The sequence below is a fragment of the Hyperolius riggenbachi genome, chromosome 1 (genome assembly GCF_040937935.1).
Source record: "Hyperolius riggenbachi isolate aHypRig1 chromosome 1, aHypRig1.pri, whole genome shotgun sequence".
Lineage (NCBI taxonomy): Eukaryota > Metazoa > Chordata > Amphibia > Anura > Hyperoliidae > Hyperolius > Hyperolius riggenbachi.
Window position 1 is genome coordinate 215,076,588 of NC_090646.1, and position 23,183 is coordinate 215,099,770.

Sequence of the window (23,183 nt, forward strand, 5' to 3'; positions counted from 1 at the left end):
TGCCGACATGATTGCGCGTATTTTCTGGGCATATCTGCCGACATGATTGCGCGTATTTTCTGGGCATATCTGCCGACATGATTGCGCGTATTTTCTGGGCATATCTGCCGACATGATTGCGCGTATTTTCTGGGCATATCTGCCGACATGATTGCGTGTATTTTCTGGGCATATCTGCTCACATTATGTGTATTTTCATGAGAAAACCTGCACAATTATGTGAATTTTCTGGGGAAAGGGTCACCAAAACCTGGGCCCACTGTCTTTGCGTTGCACTTTTCAAGGGAACCTGAGGTGAGAATAATATTGAGGCTGCCATATTTCTCTCCTTTTAAGCAATACCAGTTGCCTGGTTGCCGTTCTGGTCCTCTGCCTCTTATTCTTTCAACCATAGACCCTGAACAAGCATGCAGCAGGTCAGGGGTTTCTGACAATATTGTCAGAACTGAGAAGATTAAGCTGCATGCTTGTTGCTGGTGTAATTCAGTTTATTACTGCAGCCAAATAGATCAGCAGGGCCGCCAGGCAACTAGTATTGTTTAAAAGGAAATAAATATGGCAGCCTCCATATCACTCTCACCCCGGGATCACTTTAAATTACAGTTAGCTCCGCCCTTATCCGGTCATTGCCACGCCCATTTTTTGCCGCGGCTCTATCCACACCCATTTTTTGCTGCGGCGTGCTTCGCGCGTCGTAGGTTATAGCCACGCCCATTTTTTGCCGCGGCGCGCTTCGCGCGCCGCAGGTCAGGGGGGCCCACAATTGATATTTTGCACAGGGGCCCACTGCTGCCTGTGTCCGCCACTGGGTCTGTGTGTAAACAGATACTGGTGCTGCACTGTATGTGGTACCCAGTATATACGTGATTGACTGGTTGGATTGGTCAACTCTCCCTCTCCCTAAGTGGATTGGTCAGCTTTCCTTGTCTGTTTATCAGAGTGGTATGGAAGAATAGATCTCGCTGTGCCCATAAAACACGCCTCTTTCACTCGTCTGGCCCACTCTTGTATCCTATTTACCTCCTTATCTGCCTCTCAGATCTCGCACATGTGCGCCTGCGCCGCTTCACTACAGTCCTCAGCAGCGAGATCTGAGAGCGTATCACCCAGCATCAATGACATGCGGTGTATAAGATGACCCCTGACTTTTCAGAATACTTTCAAGGGTTAAAAAGTAGTCTTATACGCCAGAATATACAGTACTTCATATTAAAACATTCAAACAATAGTTTTAAATTTGAATGTTTTAAAATCAATAGTTTACATACTGTATTTTATAGAATATAAAACACACAAACTTTCCCCCCACTTATTCCGAATAACACTCAAAGCATGATGGCTGATGAAATGCGATGCAGAGTTTCAGAGGTGATTCCCCCACTAACTCTGCAGACACTGCAGTCCTAGCTGACCCCCAGCCTGGCTGGACCCCCCTTCCCGGGATATGAGCGGGCATAGGCACTCAGAGAAAGCAGAGCTCCCACCACACTCCTGCTTACCAACATTCTGACTACCGCTTACCACTGATCCAAACCTTGATTTCCCTCCCGTGTTCAGATGAAATAACATAGCGGCACCACGTCCCAATAGCCTGGCTCTCCTCCTGCTGCACACCGCTGATTCCAGCCTCTATCACCCTCCGGCTTCATGTCCCAACAGCCTGGTTCTACTCCTGCTGAATGCTGCTCACTCCATGGGCTTGATTCACTAAACCGTGATAACTGATATCACGGTCGCGCTAGAGTTTTGCACGTGTTATAACGTGCATAACTTTTTTGCGTGCAATCGCGAATTTTCATGCTCAAACACAAAACTTTGCATTTGCGTGCGAAAAACGTTACGCATGTTATAACGCGTGCAAAATGCTGCCGCAACCATGATATCAGTTATCACGGTTTAAAGTAAATGTTTACCTATTTAAAAACCAAAAAGTCAGATACTCACCTAAGGAGAGGGAAGGCTCGGTCCTAATGAGCCTTCCCTCTCCTCTCCCGGTGCCCGGTCCCGCGCAGGATCCCCCGTGGCAGTATTCGACCAGTTCGGTCAAATACTGCCACTTCCGCATGCCGAAGGGAGCTTTCGGAAGCCTTCGGGAGCACTCGGGCTCCCGAAGACGGGCCGCTCCATAATACGCATGCGCGAGCGCCCTCTATGACGCACTCGCGCGTGCGTAGTATGGAGCGGCCCGTCTTCGGAAGCCCGAGTGCTCCCGAAGACCTCCGAAGTCCCTGCGGCGGCGGACGCGAACGGGGGAGCCAGCGCTGCACCGAGGGCACCTGGAGAGGAGAGGGAAGGCTCATTAGGACCGAGCCTTCCCTCTCATTAGGTTAATATCTGACTTTTTGGTTTTTAAATAGGTAACCACTGGCTTTAATGAATCAAGCCCCATGAGTGACAGATTGGAAAACTGCCAGATCCCTCCTTTTCCATCCCCCAGCATCCAGCAACAATTTGCATCCCCTCTCCACCTGCACCAGCTCTGCTACGCTCCTCATTGTCTTCCTACGCATGGCTCCACAGGGCTCCTGGTTACCAGCCTCTAACTTGGAGAAAATGAAGTGCTCGTAAGCAACTGCCTGGCTACCGTGCCTATGGCACACTTCTGGTGGGCCAACTAAACTAATTTAGGCCCAGGCTTCTTCTGCCAACTAAACCTTAAATCTTCAAATCAGTACTGCCGGCCTTCTAATGGCTCTCAACCCACCTGCACCCTAGTGGGCAGCTGGAGTGACACTGATGCTCCCAACCAGTCCTCAGCTTCCTACCCCGCAGACTTGCCTATCTTCAGTGCCTGCCCTTAGTGAAATTCCTGCTGACCACGCTACTGTTGACAGAGATAACTTGGGGGTAGAAGCTCCACAAGATGGCCTGGCACCATGGATGCACACAGGTTTAGTATATTTTTTCCACTTCTAAACCTAGGTGTGTCTTATAGACTAGAGAGTGTCTCACAGGGCTTAGTTTGAGCAGCGCCACTTAAAAAATCCCTAGCACACGCTACGAGCAGGAGTGCTGAGTAGCATGTGCTGCTAACTTGTGTGCGCTCCCTGTAAAGTACAGGCCTCTCCCATAAACCCACCCTCATCCCCATCGGGTCCTGTGGATTTGAAGGATGTGATTAGCCCAATAGGCTGCCTGTCACAGGCACGCGACTCAACACTCCTGCTCCTAGCATGCGCTGGGGATTTTTTAAGTCGCGCGCTCAAACTAAGCTGTGCTGCTTTAGAAACGCAGCTTGGTGAAGCAAGCCCTAAGTCCGAAAAATATGGTACATATGGTCAGCATAACAGTTTCCTTCATTCTGTACAGATACATATTTTTCATTGTGCAGTGTAATTATTTGTAGTATAAAATATTATACATTGCCATCATTTTAAGCACACTTAAAGCTAGTTGTTGTAATACAAAGCAGGAAATACATACAGCAGATGTGGTTAACAGTCGATCATTTACCACCTTGCCATATGCCCTGTTAAATATTAGGTCAGATCTCAGATCCAATCTAATGGCGATGCAGCAACTAGCTTTGTCTTGTTCACTGTAGAACAAACTGTTGAATAGTGGAGGGCTGGAGGAAGGAAGGATTGGCATGAAAATAAGCCTCCATAACTTTGGAGGCTCATTCTCGTGCCCCTCCTGCCTTCACCTCTCCACTATGCCCCATGGAGAGCAAAGACATCGCCCTATTTAGTATTTACTTATAGTGCTGACATCTGCCCCCAACAGCACACAAGTGTTTATGCCACCAACCAGGGTCGGACTGGGCCACAGTAGTACAGTTTTTTCCCTCGGTGGGCACCCCCCTTCAGGTCTCTGGTGGGCCCCCCCTCCTTGTCTGACAGAGCTCCAATTGCTGCCTGCAGCACAAAAATTCTCTTCTCTGTGCTGTAATCACTCATGCTGAGAGCAGTGGCGTAGCTAAGGAGCTGTAGGCCTCGATGCAAATTTTACAATGGGGCCCCCCCAAGCACTCTATACATAACAATTGATATGACGCACCAAAACCTGCCAATGGCAACTACAGTGTCAGAGGTGCAAGAAAGGGATGGGAAATAGCTTGTTAATGATTACCACTGTTCAAAGTATCTATAGAAGTGATTATTATGAGCAAAGGACCAATAGAGAGGTAATACTGTAGTTGAGGGAGGGCCCTTCGGGGCCCCTTTGGCCCAAGGGCCCCGATGCGGTCGCAACCTCTGCAACCTCTGCGGTCGCAACCTCTGCAAAGTAGGACATTACTTTATATTGAAGGAGGGGACTCTATGCAAAGTTTTGCTGGGCAGCAGTGTCTCTGAATTACAATGCTGCTAAGATCATGTACATTTGGCCCTGTCCATAATACATCATGACCACACCCACCTTCCGGTGCATGGTCACGCCTTTTTTTCCCCGCAATCATGGGATGTGTGGGCCCCAGGTTGAAATTTCTTTGGTGGGCCTCCAGTGTCCCAGTCCGACCCTGCCATCAACATAACATGCATTGTGCACACATAGCACAAGGTAAACAAAACTCCCTGTGCATTATAGAATAGCCATAATTACTTCCTGTTGAAAGATGGTCGTTGGCTTATTAAACAGCATACCCACTCTTACTGCGAAGATCCCTCTTCTTAATGGTAAAATCTCCTTATTCTTCATACGCATTTCAAGTCCTCTTGTCCTTTGTATAGACTTAGGGATAATAAGCTAATTTGAAAAGCTTTTCTATTGCCCTTGAATGTATTTATACATGTTAATCGGGTCACCTCCAAGTGTCTTTCCAAGCTAAATTAGTCCAGTTTGTCTAACCTTTCTTGGTGAGACCTTCCATCCCTTTATTTTAGCTCGTCTTTATACCTTCGCTAAAATGTCAATGTCCCTCCTATAGTGTGGTGTCCAAACTGTATTCCATACTTCAGATGCGGCCTCGCAAGTGATTCATACACAGGTAGTAATATACTAGCATCTCAGGTTTTTCTATTTCCCGTTTTATGCATTCCAAAATGTTATTTGCTTTAGCTGCTGCTGCATGGCATCGAATATGGTTGCTTAACTAATAATCAACCAGTATTAGTAGGTCTTTCTCCAACTCTGCCTTAAACTGGGGACCCCCCAGCTCTGCAAGGCTAAAGGGCTATCCACTAACCCCAATAGTTATGGCTATCCCTGCTTGCCACCTAACATTTTTAGGAAAGTGAGATACTTTTATACCACCAAAAAAGTGCTAGATTAGGAGTATTGGTGATAGCCATAAGATACGGTGACCAGATGTCACGCTTTACCTGTGACAGATCCCGGATTCAGGGCCCCCTGACCAAGGTATAAATTTGGGTTGACTGCCAGATGACCTGACTGCAGGACCGTGTTCCCCACCTCCTGACCACCTCTAATCTGCCACTTAGGTCAGACAAATAGTAAACAAAGGTGCAGCCGCATGCACAGTAACTCCACCCCTAGTGTCGCCTACAGTGTGCTGCCTGCCTAGGCTATGTACTCGCTGACGATGTCAGACTCTATGCAGCAGCAGCTGAGCGAGCCAGGCCATGAGGGACAGAGGAAGAAGTACTGTCACCCAGCAGCACCCAGTTTCACCCTCCCAACCAGCAGCACCCAGTGGGGGTAAGGTTTAGTGAATTTAGGTCTGAGGTAACATTTGCTGCATTTCATATATGTAGGGTAATGTATGTGCATATCACATATATCGGAGGTAACGTTTGCCACATTTCACATGTTTGCAGTATTTCATTTGCATATGTGGGAGGTAACCTTTGCTCCATTTTAACATCTGTGGGAGGTAATGTTTGTTGGAATTCAACAAGTGTGGGAGGTAATTTTTAACGCATTTCATGTGTTGGAGGTAACATTTGCTGCATTTTAACATGCGTGTAAATTAATGTTTGCTGAGTTCCATTTGTGTGAGGTAAAGTTTGCTGCATTTTAACACATGTGGAAGGAAATGTTTGCTGCATTTCACATTTGCTGCATTTCATATGTAGAAGGTAACGTTTGTCACTTTTATTATTTGATGGCCATGGCAGCTGCATTTGCTACTTTTTGGTTACTGTTGCAGGATTTAGCATTTTGGGGGCTCATGATGACTAAATAGTATGCTAATAAATGAACCAAAAGAAACACAATGACAGGAAAATTGATATTTCGCTAGCTACTTTATTAGGTACCTCTTGCTAGCACTAAGTTTTACTCCTTTTTGCCTTTTGAACTGCTTTATTCTTCATTGCACTCCTCAGAGATTTTGGTCTACATTGACATGATAGCATCACACAGTTTCTGCAGATTTATCGCCTGCACATCCATGATGTGAATCTCCCATTACACCACATCATGGGGGAAACACTGCTGTCTTGTGTGTTTGGGGACTGCTGTCTAATTACCTTTAGCAGCCAGAAAGAATGGCTTCTGACCCTCTGTCACTTAAGGTAACATTTTGACTGGTGCTAAGCAGCGGCGAGGGAGCCCACAGCCTGAAGAGGGCTAGAGGAAGCACCAGGTAAGTATCAATGATTTGACTTGATTGATCTCAGGTTTCCTTTTAAAGGGAAATAAATATGGCAGCCACTATATCCCTCTAACTTCAGGTTCCCTTTAAAGTCTTCTTAAACGTTAGTTAAAAATTGGTGGAACGTAGAAAAATTACTATATACTGTATGCGTCTATTAGCTTATTAAAAATGTGCTTTACATTCTGCAGCCAGCTGTGATTTTGCAGACATTGCAGACTATACAGATTTGTCTTCTCCCAATCATGGTAACAGTTCCCTCATGTTGTATGCAGAAATTTGCAACGTTCTCATATCTGTTTGTGTGATCTGAGAAACTATACGTAAATGTGTGATCTGAAAAACTATACATAAAGATTTATTTTTTTTCAGTTGACAGGATTGGGGGACGAGTAATATGAGTACACAGAGCTTTGGAACTGAAATTTCAGATTTATAGCCTTAAATAATTTCCTTGTAGACACTCAACACTCCGACTCAACAGCTGAGGAGATAAGCGCAGTACCCTGGTAACGTAGGTGGTGCTAATTGCACAAGGCACTCTACTTTACTGGTAAATCTGATCACTGGTAAAATTGCTGTGCTGTCCAACTTTACCGTCGGTTGCTGAATACACTCCTATATGTGATTCATCCCTTCAATCAGGAAAGGGTTAAAAACAGCATTTGAAAATATTGCATATCAGCATATGAAACTGCAGAGTATGTACGAGGGAAGCCTTTATGCACGTCACACACCACTGATCTGAGATGCTGACATGAGGTTTACCCTGGCTCATTTCTTTCTCTGTAGTGGGATATAATGGCATACAACCTTCATACTGACAAGACTATGCTCAGCAAAACACATATTGTAAGGCAAGGAAAAACATCACTGTGTATAAAAGACATTGCACTAATGGCTTATTCCCATGTGACAGACTTCCCATTCCTTTATTTAAAGAGACTCTGAAGTCTTTAAAAAATCATCTTTTTATAATAAAATCCTGTGTAACATGACAGCCCTGCCTAAACCGCCGCATCCCCGCCGCTCTAATCTAACTAAATCCCCCCAAACTCCCCGGGGGGCAATCTGGGCAGCGCTTCCGTGAGAGGCAGAGCTATGAGGCGCAGCTCTGCCTCTCAGCGCGTCTGTCAGCCCGGATCGCCGCCTCTCCCCCGCCCCTCTCAGTCTTCCTTCACTGAGAGGGGCGGGGGAGAGGCGGAGATCCACCGCTGACAAACTTGTGTGAGGCAGGGCTGCAGCTCATAGCTCTGCTTCACACGGAAGAGTAGAGGGCAGCAAAATCCACAACCAAGAAAGTCTTGGATTTTGCAGGGGAGTGGGAGGGGGAGTTAGGGGGGATTTAGATAGATTTCAGCAGCGGGGATGCGGTGGTGTAGGTAGGGCTATCATATTACACAGGTTTTTATAATAAAAAGATGATTTTTTAAGAGACTTCAGTGTCTCTTTAAAACAGGCTTTTCATGATAGAAGACTTGAAGCCAATTATTATTGCCACCCGGTGTCATGTCCTTTAGGACACACCTGAAAGGTGTATATACACATGGCTTGCCAAAGTGTAGATATGTGAGGTCATATGTCAGTATCCTTTCTGTTACATCTGCCGTAGTCGCCACTTCTGCCATCCTCTTGGCCTGACCTTGTTGCCAAATGTTTGCTGGTTACTTGGTTGTTATTCTCATTCTTTAGATGTACTTCCAAGTAAGACACTGACGCAAACCAAGCATGTACAGCAGAAAAAGGGCTTAATTGGCTGCCTAAAATATTTTACTATAACATAAGCATGACAGCCAAAGAAATATCAATCCCCCCCAAAAAAATCATCAAAGACAGCTTTCAGCTTTCACATTTCTCTCTGAACTGGTTTACTTTAATATACCATACTTAGAGGACAACTATCCATAAAAGCAATTTTAAATGCAGTTTGTTAGGGCACACATTACCACTAGCACTAGGAGCTATTTATTTCTTCACACAGCTCTTCCTCTCTGGTGTAACGTGGTAGGTGTGATACAGTAGAACTGTACCTTCAAAATAAAAAATACAGAGACAACAAGATGGTGTAAAACATTAGAGTGTAGTACAACATAAGCAGATACTCACAATTGGTACTCACAAAACAAGGTTGCAATAGGGGCAAACAACCAATAAGACAGGTGGAGAGTACAACCGTCTCCACTCGGGTATCAGTGTCTCTCTAACTGTGGTCACACTCTTGAAGCAAAAAGGGTGGAAATGTATACATGCCACCAAAGAGTGCCAGCAGGGAAACTGTCCTCCCATGGAGGTGAAATGATAACGGGGAGAAAGAGATGTGCAAAGATAATCAAATGCATTAAAACCAATAACATAAATAAATTTGTGCGCACATAGGTGGCCACAATGGCAGGGCAACATTCAACGCACCATTGCCATACATTCAGGGAAATGGCCCTGATCTATCAGCCTAACAATAAGCATTTATATACAGTGGGATGCGAAAGTTTGGGCAACCTTGTTAATTGTCATGATTTTCCTGTATAAATCGTTGGTTGTTACTATAAAAAATGTCAGTTAAATATATCATACTAGTAGACCCAAGACCGTTTTAAAACGGGCTCTAGGTCTGTTTTTTTAAACTTTGCATGGACGCGCACCAGCCGCACTCGCGCGCTTGCACGCACCCTTCTACCCGCCACAAACCCGACCCCCTCTCTGACCCCATCCTCCAGTCCCAACTGCTGTCCGGGTCCATGCTGCACACATGCGCAGTAGCAAAAAGCACGGACCCAGCTACACAGGGACAGCGCTACGCAGGGACACAGGGGTTTTATTATAGAGGATAGGAGACACACAGGGGCAAACAAGGGGCAAATTTGAGAAGTGAAATGAAGCTTATTGGATTTACAGAAAGTGCACAATAATTGTTTAAATAAAATTAGGCAGGTGCATAAATGTGGGCACTGTTGTCATTTTATTGATTCCAAAATCTTAGAACTAATTATTGGAACTCAAATTGGCTTGGTAAGCTCAGTGACCCTTGACCTACATACACAGGTGAATCCAATTATGAGAAAGAGTATTTAAGGGGGTCAATTGTCAGTGTCCCTCCTCTTTTAATTTTCTCTGAAGAGTAGCAACACGGGGGTCTCAAAACAACTCTCAAATGACCTGAAGACAAAGATTGTTCACCATCATGGTTTAGGGAAAGGATACAAAAAGCTGTCTCAGAGATTTCATCTGTCTGTTTCCACAGTTAGGAACATATTGAAGAAATGGAATACCACAGGCTCAGTTGAAATCAAGGCTCAAAGTAGCAGACCAAGAAAAATCTTGGATAGACAGAAGCGACGAATGGTGAGAACAGTCAGAGTCAACCTACAGACCAGCACCAAAGACCTACAACATCATCTTGCTGCAGATGGAGTCACTGTGCATCGTTCAACCATTCGGCACACTTTACACAAGGAGATGCTGTATGCAAGAGTGATGCAGAGGAAGCCTTTTCTCCACCCACAGCACAAACAGAGCCGCTTGAGGTATGCTAAAGCACATTTGGATAAGCCGGCTTCATTTTGGAATAAGGTGCTATATACAATACAATAATACAATATAATAATACAATACAATAATACAATACAATACAATAACATTTGTAAAGCGTTTTTCTCCCATAGGACTCAAAGCGCATTGCTTGAGAGAGCTGCAGCCCAGCTTGGGCGCGCTCAGTTATGGACTGATGAAACTAAAATTGAGTTATGTGGGCATAACAAGGGACGTTATGCATGGAGGAAAAAGAACACAGCATTCCAGGAAAAACACCTGCTACCTACAGTAAAAGATGGTGGTGGTTCCATCATGCTGTGGGGCGGTGTGGCCAGTGCAGGGAGTGGGATCTGTGGGAATCTTGTCAAAGTTGAGGGACGCATGGATTCCACTCAGTATCAGCAGATTCTGGAGAGCAATGTCCAGGAATCAGTGACAAAGCTGAAGCTGCGCCGGGGCTGGAACTTTCAACAAGACAACAATCCTAAACACTACTCAAAATCCACTGAGGCATTCATGCAGAGGAACAAGTACAACGTTCTGGAATGGCCATATCAGTTCCCAGACCTGAATATAATGTAAAAATCTGTGGCGTGAGTTGTAGAGAACTGTCCATGTTTGGAAGCCATCAAACTTGAATGAACTAAAGATGTTTTGTAAAGAGGAATGGTCCAAAATACCTTCAACCAGAATCCAGACTCTCATTGGAACCTACAGGAAGCGTTTAGAGACTGTAATTTCTGCAAAAGGAGGATCTCCTAAATATTGATTTAAATTCTTTTTTTGTGGTGCCAAAATTCATGCACGTGCCTAATTTTGTTTAAACAATTATTGCGCACTTTTTGTAAATCCAATAAACTTTAATTCACTTCTCAAATATCACTGTGTGTGTCTCCTATATAATATATTTAACTGACATTTTTTTTATCATACCAACCAACGATTTATACAGGAAAATCATGACGATTAACAAGGTTGCCCAAACTTTCGCACCCCACTGTATACATCTCCCTCACTGTTAGTTATGTTACATAGGATATAGGATATTTTTGAGCTAGTCAGGACTATACATTTCACTTTGCTCCAAATCATTATTCCTATTCAGTAAATATGTGTGAAAAATCGTAATTACCAGGGCTTAAAATGAGATGCTGCTATTATCCCCCCCGGGCAGGAAATGGTTCAGTCCCATTGATAAAGGGGAGAGAGAGAGCTGTGTGAAGAAATACAGAGCCCCTGTAAGTAGGGTTCAGTTTGGCATTCTGCAAATGCCAAACTGAACAGGTGGGTTTTCAGTCTGGATTTAAACACATCTAGAGATGGATCTGTCCTGATCTGCTGAGGAAAGGAGTTCCATAATGTTGGAGCGGCATGACAGATCACTCTTTGACCAAAAGTTTTCAGGTGTACTCCCTGAAATCTCAGAATCTGTGGCTCTGAGATTGCAGGGATTACTACGCAGCTGCAACATTTCTTTCATGTATCCAGGGCCCAGAATATGTAGTGATTTAAATGTCATTAGGCCGATCTTGAACAGGAGCCTCCATTTTATAGGTAGCCAGTGAAGGCAGTGCAGGACCGGTGTTATGTGGCAGTGGTCGGTTAGGTGACAGTCTAGCAGCAGTATTCTGTATAAGCTGTAGGCGGTACAAGTCCTTGTTTGGAAGGCCGGTGCACTACAGATCTTGGCAGTTATCCTTATGTTAGAGTTACACACACAGCTCTATTCTTCTGAAAGAATATTTTCACACCAAGTCTTTTGGATTTGGATAAAGTGCAAATTAAGCAAGTTCAGGCAAGAAGTTCAAGAGGAAAGTAGAAAAGATTATTAGAAAATAGATGCAGTACCAACAACGCTGAATTTTAAGAAAGTGTTTTGAAAAGTAGCTGTTTTAATTTAGTTACATTTTCTTTTGCACAAATGTATGCTTTGTTATTTTACTTTTAACCCTTTAGATTCATACAGTAGGTATGACCCCTTTTGCGTAGTTTCCTAAATGTGCATGGCTTATTAAAGTGGTGACCAGACAGCAAAATAATCCCCCTCAATTCACTAAGCTTTATCAAACACTTTATCGAACGTTTTGCAGTTTACCTCATGGGTTAAATCTAATTTTGAATTCACTAAGGTGTTATATATTTATCGAATGTTTTATCGATAAAACGTTCAACAAATTTTAATTCAAAATTAGATTTTACGCATGAGGTAAATTATCAAACGTTTGATAAAGTGTTTGATAAAGTTTAGTAAATTGAGGCCATTGTGTTACACATGTTTTAAAGGGAACCCGACGTGAGAGGGATATGGAGGCTTACATGTTTATTTCCTTTTAAATAATACGCATTGCCTTGCTGTCCTGCTGATCCTCTGCCTCTAATCCTTTAAGCCATAGATCCTGAACAAGCATGCAGATCAGATGTCTATGACAAATTTGACAAGATCAGCTGTATGCTTGTTTCAGCTGTGTGATTTATACCCTACTGACCAGAAAGATCAGCAGGATTGCCGGGCAACTGGTATTTTTTAAAAGAAAATAAACATGGCAGCTTTCATAGTTCTCCCACCTCAGGTTGCTTTAAAGCAACAAAGGTAAGGAAAAGCTCTTGTACTCAATATTGGGACCCCCAACATAAAACCTAATGTGGATTTATATTGTGCACCAATATTGGGTTTATAGATATAGCTTGGGAGGGCTATGCCGCTCTTGTTCTTTAGTATTTTGCTTGCCAAGATGAAATACAATAACCTGTTATAATTAGAAATTGTTTTCATGAGATCCTAGTATTATTTGACTTTATTGATGTAATACTACTGTTCTGTAATATTGTAGCTTTGCTGCTTTCACCTAATCTTCTGTATCTCCCCCTGGATCCTGAGCTTCATTAGTGGCTACATGATATCGGCAGCACCATGGCTAAGTGCTTAGCATCTATGCCATGCCACTCTAGGACTCCTGACTCTGTGACATAAGGCACACATGTATGTAAAGCAGCCTCTTATTAAGCAAAAAAAATCTGATTTGGGCCCGTTAGTTGCTGATTTATTTCTGTTGTTATTCTTATCTATTTTTTTTATTACATTTACTTTTGGTTGTGTATCTAAGCAATGATCAACTTCAATTTATGTTTCATATCTAGAATATCATCCATATTGGTTTAATTGCTGTGATAGGCCCTTACATTGCTTATCCTGCTTGGTCAACAGAGGGAAGCACATTTAGATTGATGGATGTTCCTAAGATTATATTACTGCAAGTAATGCTCAGTAAATGAACTGGAACGCTTTGCATCGCACAAATACTCCAGAATTTAGCTTTACCATTTTATTATGCACAATCAAAAAGCAATGTTCTAATGAAGAGTGCCATGAGATCAGAACATGACAAGCTAACTAAAAATTGAACTTTCACAAAAATTAGTAAAAAGGAAAAAATTCTGCTGCATTGTCAATCAGCACTGGTCAGAATTTAAGAGCAGCCATACCCACATTATCTAGTTTTAGGAGATTTAAGCTAGCCATACACTAGATTGCCACCCAGTTGATCCCTCTCCAATAAGAAACTGATTAAAAAGGGATTGATTACTACCAATACATTGATTTTCAATTCATTTCAGAAGGAACTCTATTTAAAAGTGATTGAACTACAGAGTTGTATTGTTTGATGCAATGCAACACTTCTGCCCCATCCTCGGCCGACATAAATTTGCTGTTCTATCTGATCGATAGTTTAGAATGACTTTAGATCAAAATTGATCGAAATTTGATCATTTGGACTTGTTGGACAATATATTTCTGGCAGATGGGATGAGAGTGATCAAATCTACCGGAAATGAACAAGAATGTATGGTCAACTTTAGGCATGACCTGATATTCTGCATGGTCAGCTGAAAGCAAATTAACTGTTACTACTGGCCTGATGAAGTTCTCCATCTTTTCCTACTAACCTTTATTGGATCACAAATGCATGAGAGCATACAGACAAGTGACAACAAGCAGCTCAGTGGAAAAGATCAGTTCTTGCGTGTTATACATATGCTATGTCTGGGGTTTACTTACAAGGGTCCCATACATCAGGAGAATTCTCACTAGATACAATACAATCTAAAAACCGTATTTGAGTGTAGCTGTCTAAAAGCTGACATGTCAATATTGTGTTGTCATTGCTACTAGTGCATACAATCATTTTTACATTATCATATTTGCAGTGGCTGCACAGTCTAGTGGTTGAGGGCACTGTCTCTGACATACGAGACCTGGGTTCAAATCTTGGCTCTTTCTATTCAGTAAGCCAACACCTATACAGTAAGGAGTTCATTGAGCAAGACTCCCTAACACTGCTGAGTGCGCTCTAGTGGCTGCCTTGCAAGTGCTTTGAGTCCGACAGGAGAAAAGCGCTATAGAAACACTGGTATTATGCTATAATTAAGTGGTTAAAGTAAAATGTCATTTTCATTTTCAGAACGATTATCGCAAGCTGTCTATGCAATGCAAGGACTTTGTGGTTGGCGTCCTTGACTTGTGCCGGGACTCTGAAGAGGTTGAAGCAATCCTAAATGGAGATGTGGATGCTGAGCCTCCGGACTCTCATAGACCATCACTAAGCCGAGTTAAACTTGCCATAAAGTATGAAGTTAAGAAGGTAAGCCTTTTTGTCGCTTGTTAGCCAGTCAGTCTATAATTGTTCTAGGAAGATCATCTGTGAAATTAATTACAAAAAAGGGAAAAAAGGAGTGCTTTCTAAGAAAATAACACTTCTTACAATTTTTAGTTATTAGTATGTGGTATAATTTTCTCCTTAACTAGAGATCTTTAATAATGTTAATCATCATATAAAAATCAGTCTCTAATACAGAATATGTATGTGCTACTTTTTTTTGCTGCCCAGGTATAAGGGAACTTTTAAAGATAACATCATTGAGGGTTATATGATTGACATGGGTTTAGGCCGTTGCTTGACCTGATGAAAGATACTAACCAAAAAGGAGCATGACAATGCTAATTGTGCTTACCAAACTAGCTAATGAAGGGTTGCAAAACAGAGCTTGTTAGTAGGGATGATCGTAATCTGCTAATTATGATTACACAAAATGTTGCGTAACTTTTCACAATTATAGCCAAATATAATTACCATTTGGAAATTCAACTTATTTCGTGTCGTAATTTGGTCTAATTTTCGCTTAATTTCATGCCAACATTAGTGGTAAATTGCAAAGTCCCCAGACATGCTATCTTCACCAAAAATTACTACGTATATTAAGATATTAAGGGGAGGAAAGTCAAAAATGAATTATATAAAAAGACATTGTAGCTTTTGAGAAAATCAATTTAAAAAATGCAAAGGACAAATGGTTTTAAAACTTAGAAACATTTCTCAAAAACTTCAAGGTATTTTTCCCACTGTTTTGGTGATAATAGCACGTATGGGGTCATTGCTGTTAACTGCTAAAATTGACACAAAATTATGCAAACATTACTTGAAATAGCAAAACTTACGGTTCCTGATAACATTGACAAATAAAATTATGATTTTTCTAAAATTTCGCATCATAATTGCGAATCACGATGCAAAATTACGATTAAGCTAAATTTGTGCTCATCATTACTTATCAGCAATTAAAAAGCAGAAAAACTGAAATTGCCCTGTACACATGACATAACATAAATAAAGAGAAGCAAGAAATGTTCACTCAGAAAAGAACAATTATTGGTACTCACATGCAAAATCTAAGACATGCAGTCATGAAGATAAATATTCATGCAACAATGCATTTGTGAAAAGAAAATGATTCAGATTACTAATATAATATTCATTAAATGCAAGTATGCAAATTGATGTTAAAAAACTCATATATAAAAATATAAAGAATAATTTTCTTTCTACTGTACTTTGTGAAAAATGTAAAGCACTGTAGGTAATCATGTAAATAGTGAAGACGCATTATTGTAAACTAATTTGCGCATTAAACCTCTGCCTAGCGGTTTATAATCTTGCAATGCATTACACTGTATATATGATTTAACCAAGTATTAGGTGCTTTTAAAATAATGGTTTCATTTTTTGTATCTATTATTGAGCATTAAGAAGTAAGGCTGGGGTTCACATCTTCAGCACTACAGTCAGGGCCGGTTCTAGTAACAATGGGCCCCAGTGCAAAATTAGCCTGGGGGCCACCAACAGACACCGCCGACCAAAAAGCAACATTAAGGGCCTTTTGTTGCAGCCAAAATTCCCTCTGGGCCCCTGAGCCGAATGCTGACCCTCCCTCCCAATCACCTCCCAACTTAACTGTGCTCTCTGGGGCCCCTGCAGAGTCTTTGGCAGTGTAGTGTCTCATCTGCCAGCCAACACAGGTGATACGCTACTCTGCCAAAGACTCTGCAGAGGCCCCAGGGAGTAACAGTTAAGATGAGGGAGACACCTTGGGGGCCTGAACAGGCTCTGGGGCCCTCTTTGCCTCTATGGTAGCGCCGGCCCTGACTATAGTCCACATCATCATCAACATTTAATCAGAAAATGATTTAGAACATCACAGAAAATTCTCCACTTTTAGGAATTTGAAATCAACAGGCAGTAAAATGTACATAGTGGTGAGTGCACTGTATGTGAGGTCAGAAAGTTCCATTTGCACAGTAGTGAGTGCATGGTCAATGTACATATAAAGCAAGTGCACTGTGTGGGTAAGGACAGCCAAAACCATGTGTGTAGTAGTGAGTGCCTGCACATTTTAATCTTATAGTAGTTCAGTGCATCAGGCTTAAAGTTTCAGTTAATCGATGCATTCCAAGATTGTTTTATGGACGCACCATCTAGACACACCTTTTCAGACAAGCTTATAATTTGCTTTAGCTAGAATGTAAAGCTGGTGGCTGGACAGTGTAATGGTTAAGGTCTCTGCCAGGAGACCTGGGTTTGAATCTTGGCTCTGCCTGTTCAGTAGGCCAGGACCTATTCAGTAGGAGACCTTGGACAAGTCTCCCGAACACTGCTACTGCCTATAGAGCGTGTCCTAGAGGTTGCAGCTCTGGTGCTTTGAGTCTGCCAGGAGAAAAAGAGCAATATAAATGTTCTGTGTTTTGTTTGTCTGTGGTTGTAAAGCTCACTGCCTCATCTGCTAACCCCTTTTTTTCTACTCCCCCACTGCCTCAACCCCACTACCTCTAGATTGTAAGCTTTTAAGTGCAAGGACCTTCCCCTTTTGTTTCCTGTTTATCAAATGAACATCTATCCGTATTGGTGATGTTATTCTAACTGCACTGTACATTCAGGACGTCACTGGTTGTCCTGAACGTACAGTATGTTGAAATGCTCATGTATCTAGGCTCTCCATTGTTGCATGTTTTGAAAGTTGTGCAGCGCTATGGAATATGCTTGCACTCTATAAATAAAATTCATAATAATAAAAATTGACTGTCAGGAACCGGCCCGCGGCACGCCTGCGTATACGGTTCCCGACTGCGGGTTTGACCAGATTAAGCGGGGAACAGCCTTATTTAAGCTACAAACAAGGCTGGAACCCCTCAAACACTTCTAACTGCCACCACTAGCTGTTCGCTAGACACTTCCACTCTGCTGTCGAGTCCTCAGCGCGCACTCCGCGTTTTCGTATCTGGGTCAGCTTTGCGCTTAGGCCAAATACGGGAACGCCACGCACCCACACACACACACAGTTGCAATCTTACACTGTCGTGAAGCAAAGACCCACTAACAGTCGTTCCGAACGATACTGTTAGCCACTCTGCTGTCGCTACTCGCACTGGCGTTGTTCGTACGTTGGGTCAGCTGCGCGCTTAGGCCAACGTATGACAAACGCCCCCACACACAATGCAATTACAATTTCCTACGGTAGTGTTGCTCAAGCGTACAATTAGGCATGAACTTATACACGGTTACACTTCAGTCTCTTCTAGGCTATGAGTGTTAGTTTAGTACGGCAGAAGTCAAACTTATTAAATAATAATTTAATATTTCAGAAAAAACATAAAACAGTGCAGAACTGAATATATACAAAAAGATTACAAAAAAACAAAGTAAAAATAGTTACAAGATAAAATGTACAAAGATAACACACAAAGCGATTTTGCTTACCAAAATAAACGGGAAATAAACGTACCAGCGTATCGATCTGGTGTTGTTGCGGGCGGTACGCACTTCTGGTCAGGAACCAGGTTAGTTCTAGCCGTGTGAGCTACCTCCAAGAACTACAAGTTGTGGCTATCCTAGCTGCGGTTTTATACTATGAAATACGCCTGGAGGCTGTAAGCCTGTGTGGACGGGGGGAAGCTAGATTTAATAACATCCTCAGACATAATTTGATTTCCCAGGTAAAAGTCTACTATACATCAAAGATTGTGAAGTTAGGCTTTCAACTCCAGGTGAAAACTTGATTAAGGCGTTTTCCTGTCTCCGTTCTCAGACATAAATGGGATTTCCAGAGATCCACATACATGAAAAGGGTACTATAGCACACACACAAAACAAAAGACTTCCTTCACTTCCAATCTCCCCAGGTTACAGGTGACAATTGATTAAGGCTTTCACATTGCAGCAGGATGTCCTGTGTGATAGGTGACTGGTCGTATTCACTGAAGACCTCTTTAGATGCAAATGTAGGTCTAGTGACCCACCCACACAAATACAGGAACAGTCAATGAATCTAGCCTGCATCTCTACACCTTTGACATACCACAGCAGATATAAAAATGGGAAAATGAAAATATATTAGTGTATTATCCTTAACAGCATCAGCACCCCAATATATCTCCACACCTCCGCCGTTAACTTGGTGCAAGGCAGACGATCTTCCCAGATCATCCTGCCAGCACCTACACTGTTGGTTCTGCTTGACGGGACAGCCCGTCCGCATTCCCATGATTGCTCCTCTTCCAGATGGCGCTGGCAGGTGAATCTAACGCATCATCCTGCCAAAGCCTACATTGACGGCCTGGCCGGGTGGGGAAACCCTTTAGCATCCTCAGGAGGGTTCCCCACCTGTCAGTTAGCTCCAAGCTACACGACTGGAAAGCTAGGTCAGGTTGCTGCAATGTGTCGTTGCCCTTGGCAACCTGACGTAACCAACCAGGGGAATGTGGGTCAGTGGCGACCGTGAATTCGCAACCATAGAGACTGTGCTGCAACTGGGGAAGGGTTCCAACCGTCGCTACACGCACTCTCTCTATAGTGGCAGGAGCTATCTCTCGGTCCCTTTGGGGAACGAGTATCTGCCGGTCTGCCTCCTCCACTTCGGACAGCTCCGAGGGAATAACTTCCCAGAACCCTCTCAACCCGCCCCTCCCAGCTGGTGACCTGCTGGCTAGCCCCCTGAGCTCTTCCAGGCTGCTGTCAAATCGAACAGCCCCAGAGAGCTCAGTGCTGCCTGTCACACATTCTAGGAAGGCTGCAGACGGAGAGGCTCCTGGGCCATCCGGGCCAGGTTCCGAATTGGATGTGGCTGACCCAGCAACATTTGCCACTTCGGTGGACAGTCCCTCTGCTGTAGACCCGCTAGCACTGCGGGTTACCACTGCAGCTGAGGGAGTGCCCACCTTACACACATCATAAATCACGTCACATTTTGTCTTAAAACCATCTGAAGGGGAAAGATCTGGCCTGGTGCCGTCTGCCCCTTCAGTGGACAGTCCATCTGCTGCAGCCCAGCGAGCGCCGCTGGTTACTCCGGCAGCTGACGGAGTGTCCACATGACACACAGCATTATGTAGCACAACACATATGCCATCAGCATTATCATCCCTACATATATTGTCATTTGGGACATCACATAAAACCTCCACATTATCTGTATCATTACACACATTGCTACTCAGCACTTCACAATTATCATCAACAGTTCCTGCATCGATCGCCTCGATAGTCCGTGCGTCATAAATGACATCATCAGTTTCTGCATTCTCTGTGTCAACAGGTCCCACTCCAGGCCTAGGCACTGGAGACTCACTAGGGCTGGCTCCTAGTACACAGTCCATAGCCCCTGGGGCCTCTCCAGCACTCCCCACTTGCACAGCATTATCAAACAGTACCTTGCAAGAGTCCAGAACTTCTGCTGGGGATGCAGGCTCCACAGGGTTTGGAGTAGGCTCATACCGGGCCACTAACCGTCCCAGGTCAGTACCCAGCAAAACGTTGGTGGGGATTTTGTCAGTTACCCCAACTTCTTTCAGTCCGCTGCCGGCCCCCCAATCCAGGTGGACCAAGGCGGTGGGTATGGCAGGGGTGACGCCCCCAACTCCTTTGACAGCCATAGTCTTGCCAGGAATGTACTCCTCAGGGTTCACAAGCTGGGGGTGCACTAGAGTCACCTCTGCTCCAGTGTCTCTTAGACCGGTGGTAACTGTATCACCCACCGTGACAGGTTGCAGATTCTCTGCATAGCTAGTAGCATTCCTGGTAGCACACAAAGCCGTTGGGACTTCACTGGGGTTTGAGGCCTCACTGGATTTTGGGGCCTCCCTCTCCCTCTCTGGGCAAGTCGTGCTGATATGACCCACCCTGTCACATACAAAGCATTTCCGAGTGTCAGGTTGCTTGAATCCAGGAGACAGCGGTGCTTGCCTCCTCTGGGTGCTGGGTGAAACAGGTTTAGCAATCTGTTCTCCTCTCCAGCTGGACGTAGTAGTCCTCCGGGACTCAGGTGCTCTATGGGCGGTGTAGGAATCGGCCATTTCCGCAGCCTCATCCACTGTCTTTGGTTCTCGATCCAGCACAAACAGCCGGACCTCAACAGGACAGGTGTGGAGGAACTGGTCTTTTATCATCAGCTCCTTCAGGGCATCCAAGGTTTCAACTGACAGTCCTTTTAGCCACTGCTGGAAGGCAGTGCGCAGGTTGCACGCGTGATCCAGGTAACTGTCATTAGGACCTCGCTGCACTGTCCTGAAACGTTTTCGATACACCTCTGGCGTGAGGTGGTATCGTGCAATGATGGCTTTCTTAATTGCCTCAAAGTCTGTTTCTTCCTCCTGGGGGAGACTCACAAACGCCTCCAGGGCCTTGCCTCTCAGCCCTGGTGTGAGGTATCTTGCCCACTGCTCACGGGGCACCCCATACTGCCGACAAGTCCTTTCAAACCCCTGTAGGAAAGTGTCTATGTCAGAGTCCTTGTCCATAGCGGGGAACTTATCCAGGGGGATTCTGTGGACTCGCTCACCTTCGCGTTCTGCGGGTCCAGCAGACCGGTTCTGCTGCTGAAGTTTAGCCAGCTCCAGCTGGTGTCGCTGTGCAACTTGTTCCCTCTCGGCCTGGTGTCTTTCCCTCTCGGCCTGGTGTCGCCGTTCCGCGTGTTCCTTCTCTGCCTGTCGGTGCAGTAGGATCAGCTTTAGGCGCAGTTCGGGCTCAGCCGAACCTAGTAGCTGTAGGTCGGCTTCCAGAGATGTCATCTCCAAGTTCGGTGGATCATCCAGGACATCGTCTCCACTCGCATTCTGTGGCAGGAGCGATTCCTCCTCTGTCGTGTCGTGAGCTGCATCCGCTGACGTTGAAGCACGGGCTTGCTCTGCCGCATCATGCTCCTCGAGCGCACGAACTAACTGCTCCTTAGTCTGGCCGCTCACCGTCTCGATGCCTTTGTGCTCACACAGGTTGAGTAGTATCTCCTTGTTTTGCCTTGCATAGCTGGATGCTTTCTGAGCCATCGTGTTGCAAAAAATAAAAGAAAAAAAAAAGGGGGGGGGGGAAGGGAAAGCAAAACACCAAGTGTGTATCTTTGAACAAAAAAAAACGTATATAGATTCTGCACTGAGTAGACTTCTGTAGGCTAGTTGCTTCTAGCAAGCTTCCAGCCTTTAGTACTCAGAATAGCGAGCTAAACTGCGTACTAATGTACTAAACGATCCCACCACTGCCACCAATTATGTCAGGAACCGGCCCGCGGCACGCCTGCGTATACGGTTCCCGACTGCGGGTTTGACCAGATTAAGCGGGGAACAGCCTTATTTAAGCTACAAACAAGGCTGGAACCCCTCAAACACTTCTCACTGCCACCACTAGCTGTTCGCTAGACACTTCCACTCTGCTGTCGAGTCCTCAGCGCGCACTCCGCGTTTTCGTATCTGGGTCAGCTTTGCGCTTAGGCCAAATACGGGAACGCCACGCACCCACACACACACACAGTTGCAATCTTACACTGTCGTGAAGCAAAGACCCACTAACAGTCGTTCCGAACGATACTGTTAGCCACTCTGCTGTCGCTACTCGCACTGGCAATGTTCGTACGTTGGGTCAGCTGCGCGCTTAGGCCAACGTATGACAAACGCCCCCACACACAATGCAATTACAATTTCCTACGGTAGTGTTGCTCAAGCGTACAATTAGGCATGAACTTATACACGGTTACACTTCAGTCTCTTCTAGGCTATGAGTGTTAGTTTAGTACGGCAGAAGTCAAACTTATTAAATAATAATTTAATATTTCAGAAAAAACATAAAACAGTGCAGAACTGAATATATACAAAAAGATTACAAAAAAACAAAGTAAAAATAGTTACAAGATAAAATGTACAAAGATAACACACAAAGCGATTTTGCTTACCAAAATAAACGGGAAATAAACGTACCAGCGTATCGATCTGGTGTTGTTGCGGGCGGTACGCACTTCTGGTCAGGAACCAGGTTAGTTCTAGCCGTGTGAGCTACCTCCAAGAACTACAAGTTGTGGCTATCCTAGCTGCGGTTTTATACTATGAAATACGCCTGGAGGCTGTAAGCCTGTGTGGACGGGGGGAAGCTAGATTTAATAACATCCTCAGACATAATTTGATTTCCCAGGTAAAAGTCTACTATACATCAAAGATTGTGAAGTTAGGCTTTCAACTCCAGGTGAAAACTTGATTAAGGCGTTTTCCTGTCTCCGTTCTCAGACATAAATGGGATTTCCAGAGATCCACATACATGAAAAGGGTACTATAGCACACACACAAAACAAAAGACTTCCTTCACTTCCAATCTCCCCAGGTTACAGGTGACAATTGATTAAGGCTTTCACATTGCAGCAGGATGTCCTGTGTGATAGGTGACTGGTCGTATTCACTGAAGACCTCTTTAGATGCAAATGTAGGTCTAGTGACCCACCCACACAAATACAGGAACAGTCAATGAATCTAGCCTGCATCTCTACACCTTTGACATACCACAGCAGATATAAAAAT

General features: G+C 44.1%; 2 protein-coding genes across 4 annotated transcripts in view; one reads left to right on the forward strand and one right to left on the reverse strand.

The window, feature by feature from the left end:
• The window catches only part of TRPC3 (transient receptor potential cation channel subfamily C member 3), a 277,797-nt gene that overhangs the window by 161,980 nt on the left and 92,634 nt on the right, over positions 1-23,183 (forward strand). For all 3 annotated transcript variants that reach the window (XM_068280305.1, XM_068280297.1, XM_068280310.1), the window contains exon 3: positions 14,485-14,664. In XM_068280305.1, coding sequence (XP_068136406.1) covers positions 14,485-14,664 — 180 coding nt within the window. The remainder of the gene's footprint in view (positions 1-14,484; positions 14,665-23,183) is intronic.
• On the reverse strand, positions 14,718-21,583 carry LOC137561609 (uncharacterized). The gene is made up of 2 exons (XM_068272926.1): positions 19,315-21,583; positions 14,718-14,721 (listed from the first exon to the last, which is right to left on the reverse strand). The coding sequence occupies exons 1-2, from the start codon at positions 21,414-21,416 to the stop codon at positions 14,718-14,720; spliced, it is 2,106 nt and encodes a 701-aa protein (XP_068129027.1). The 5' UTR covers positions 21,417-21,583.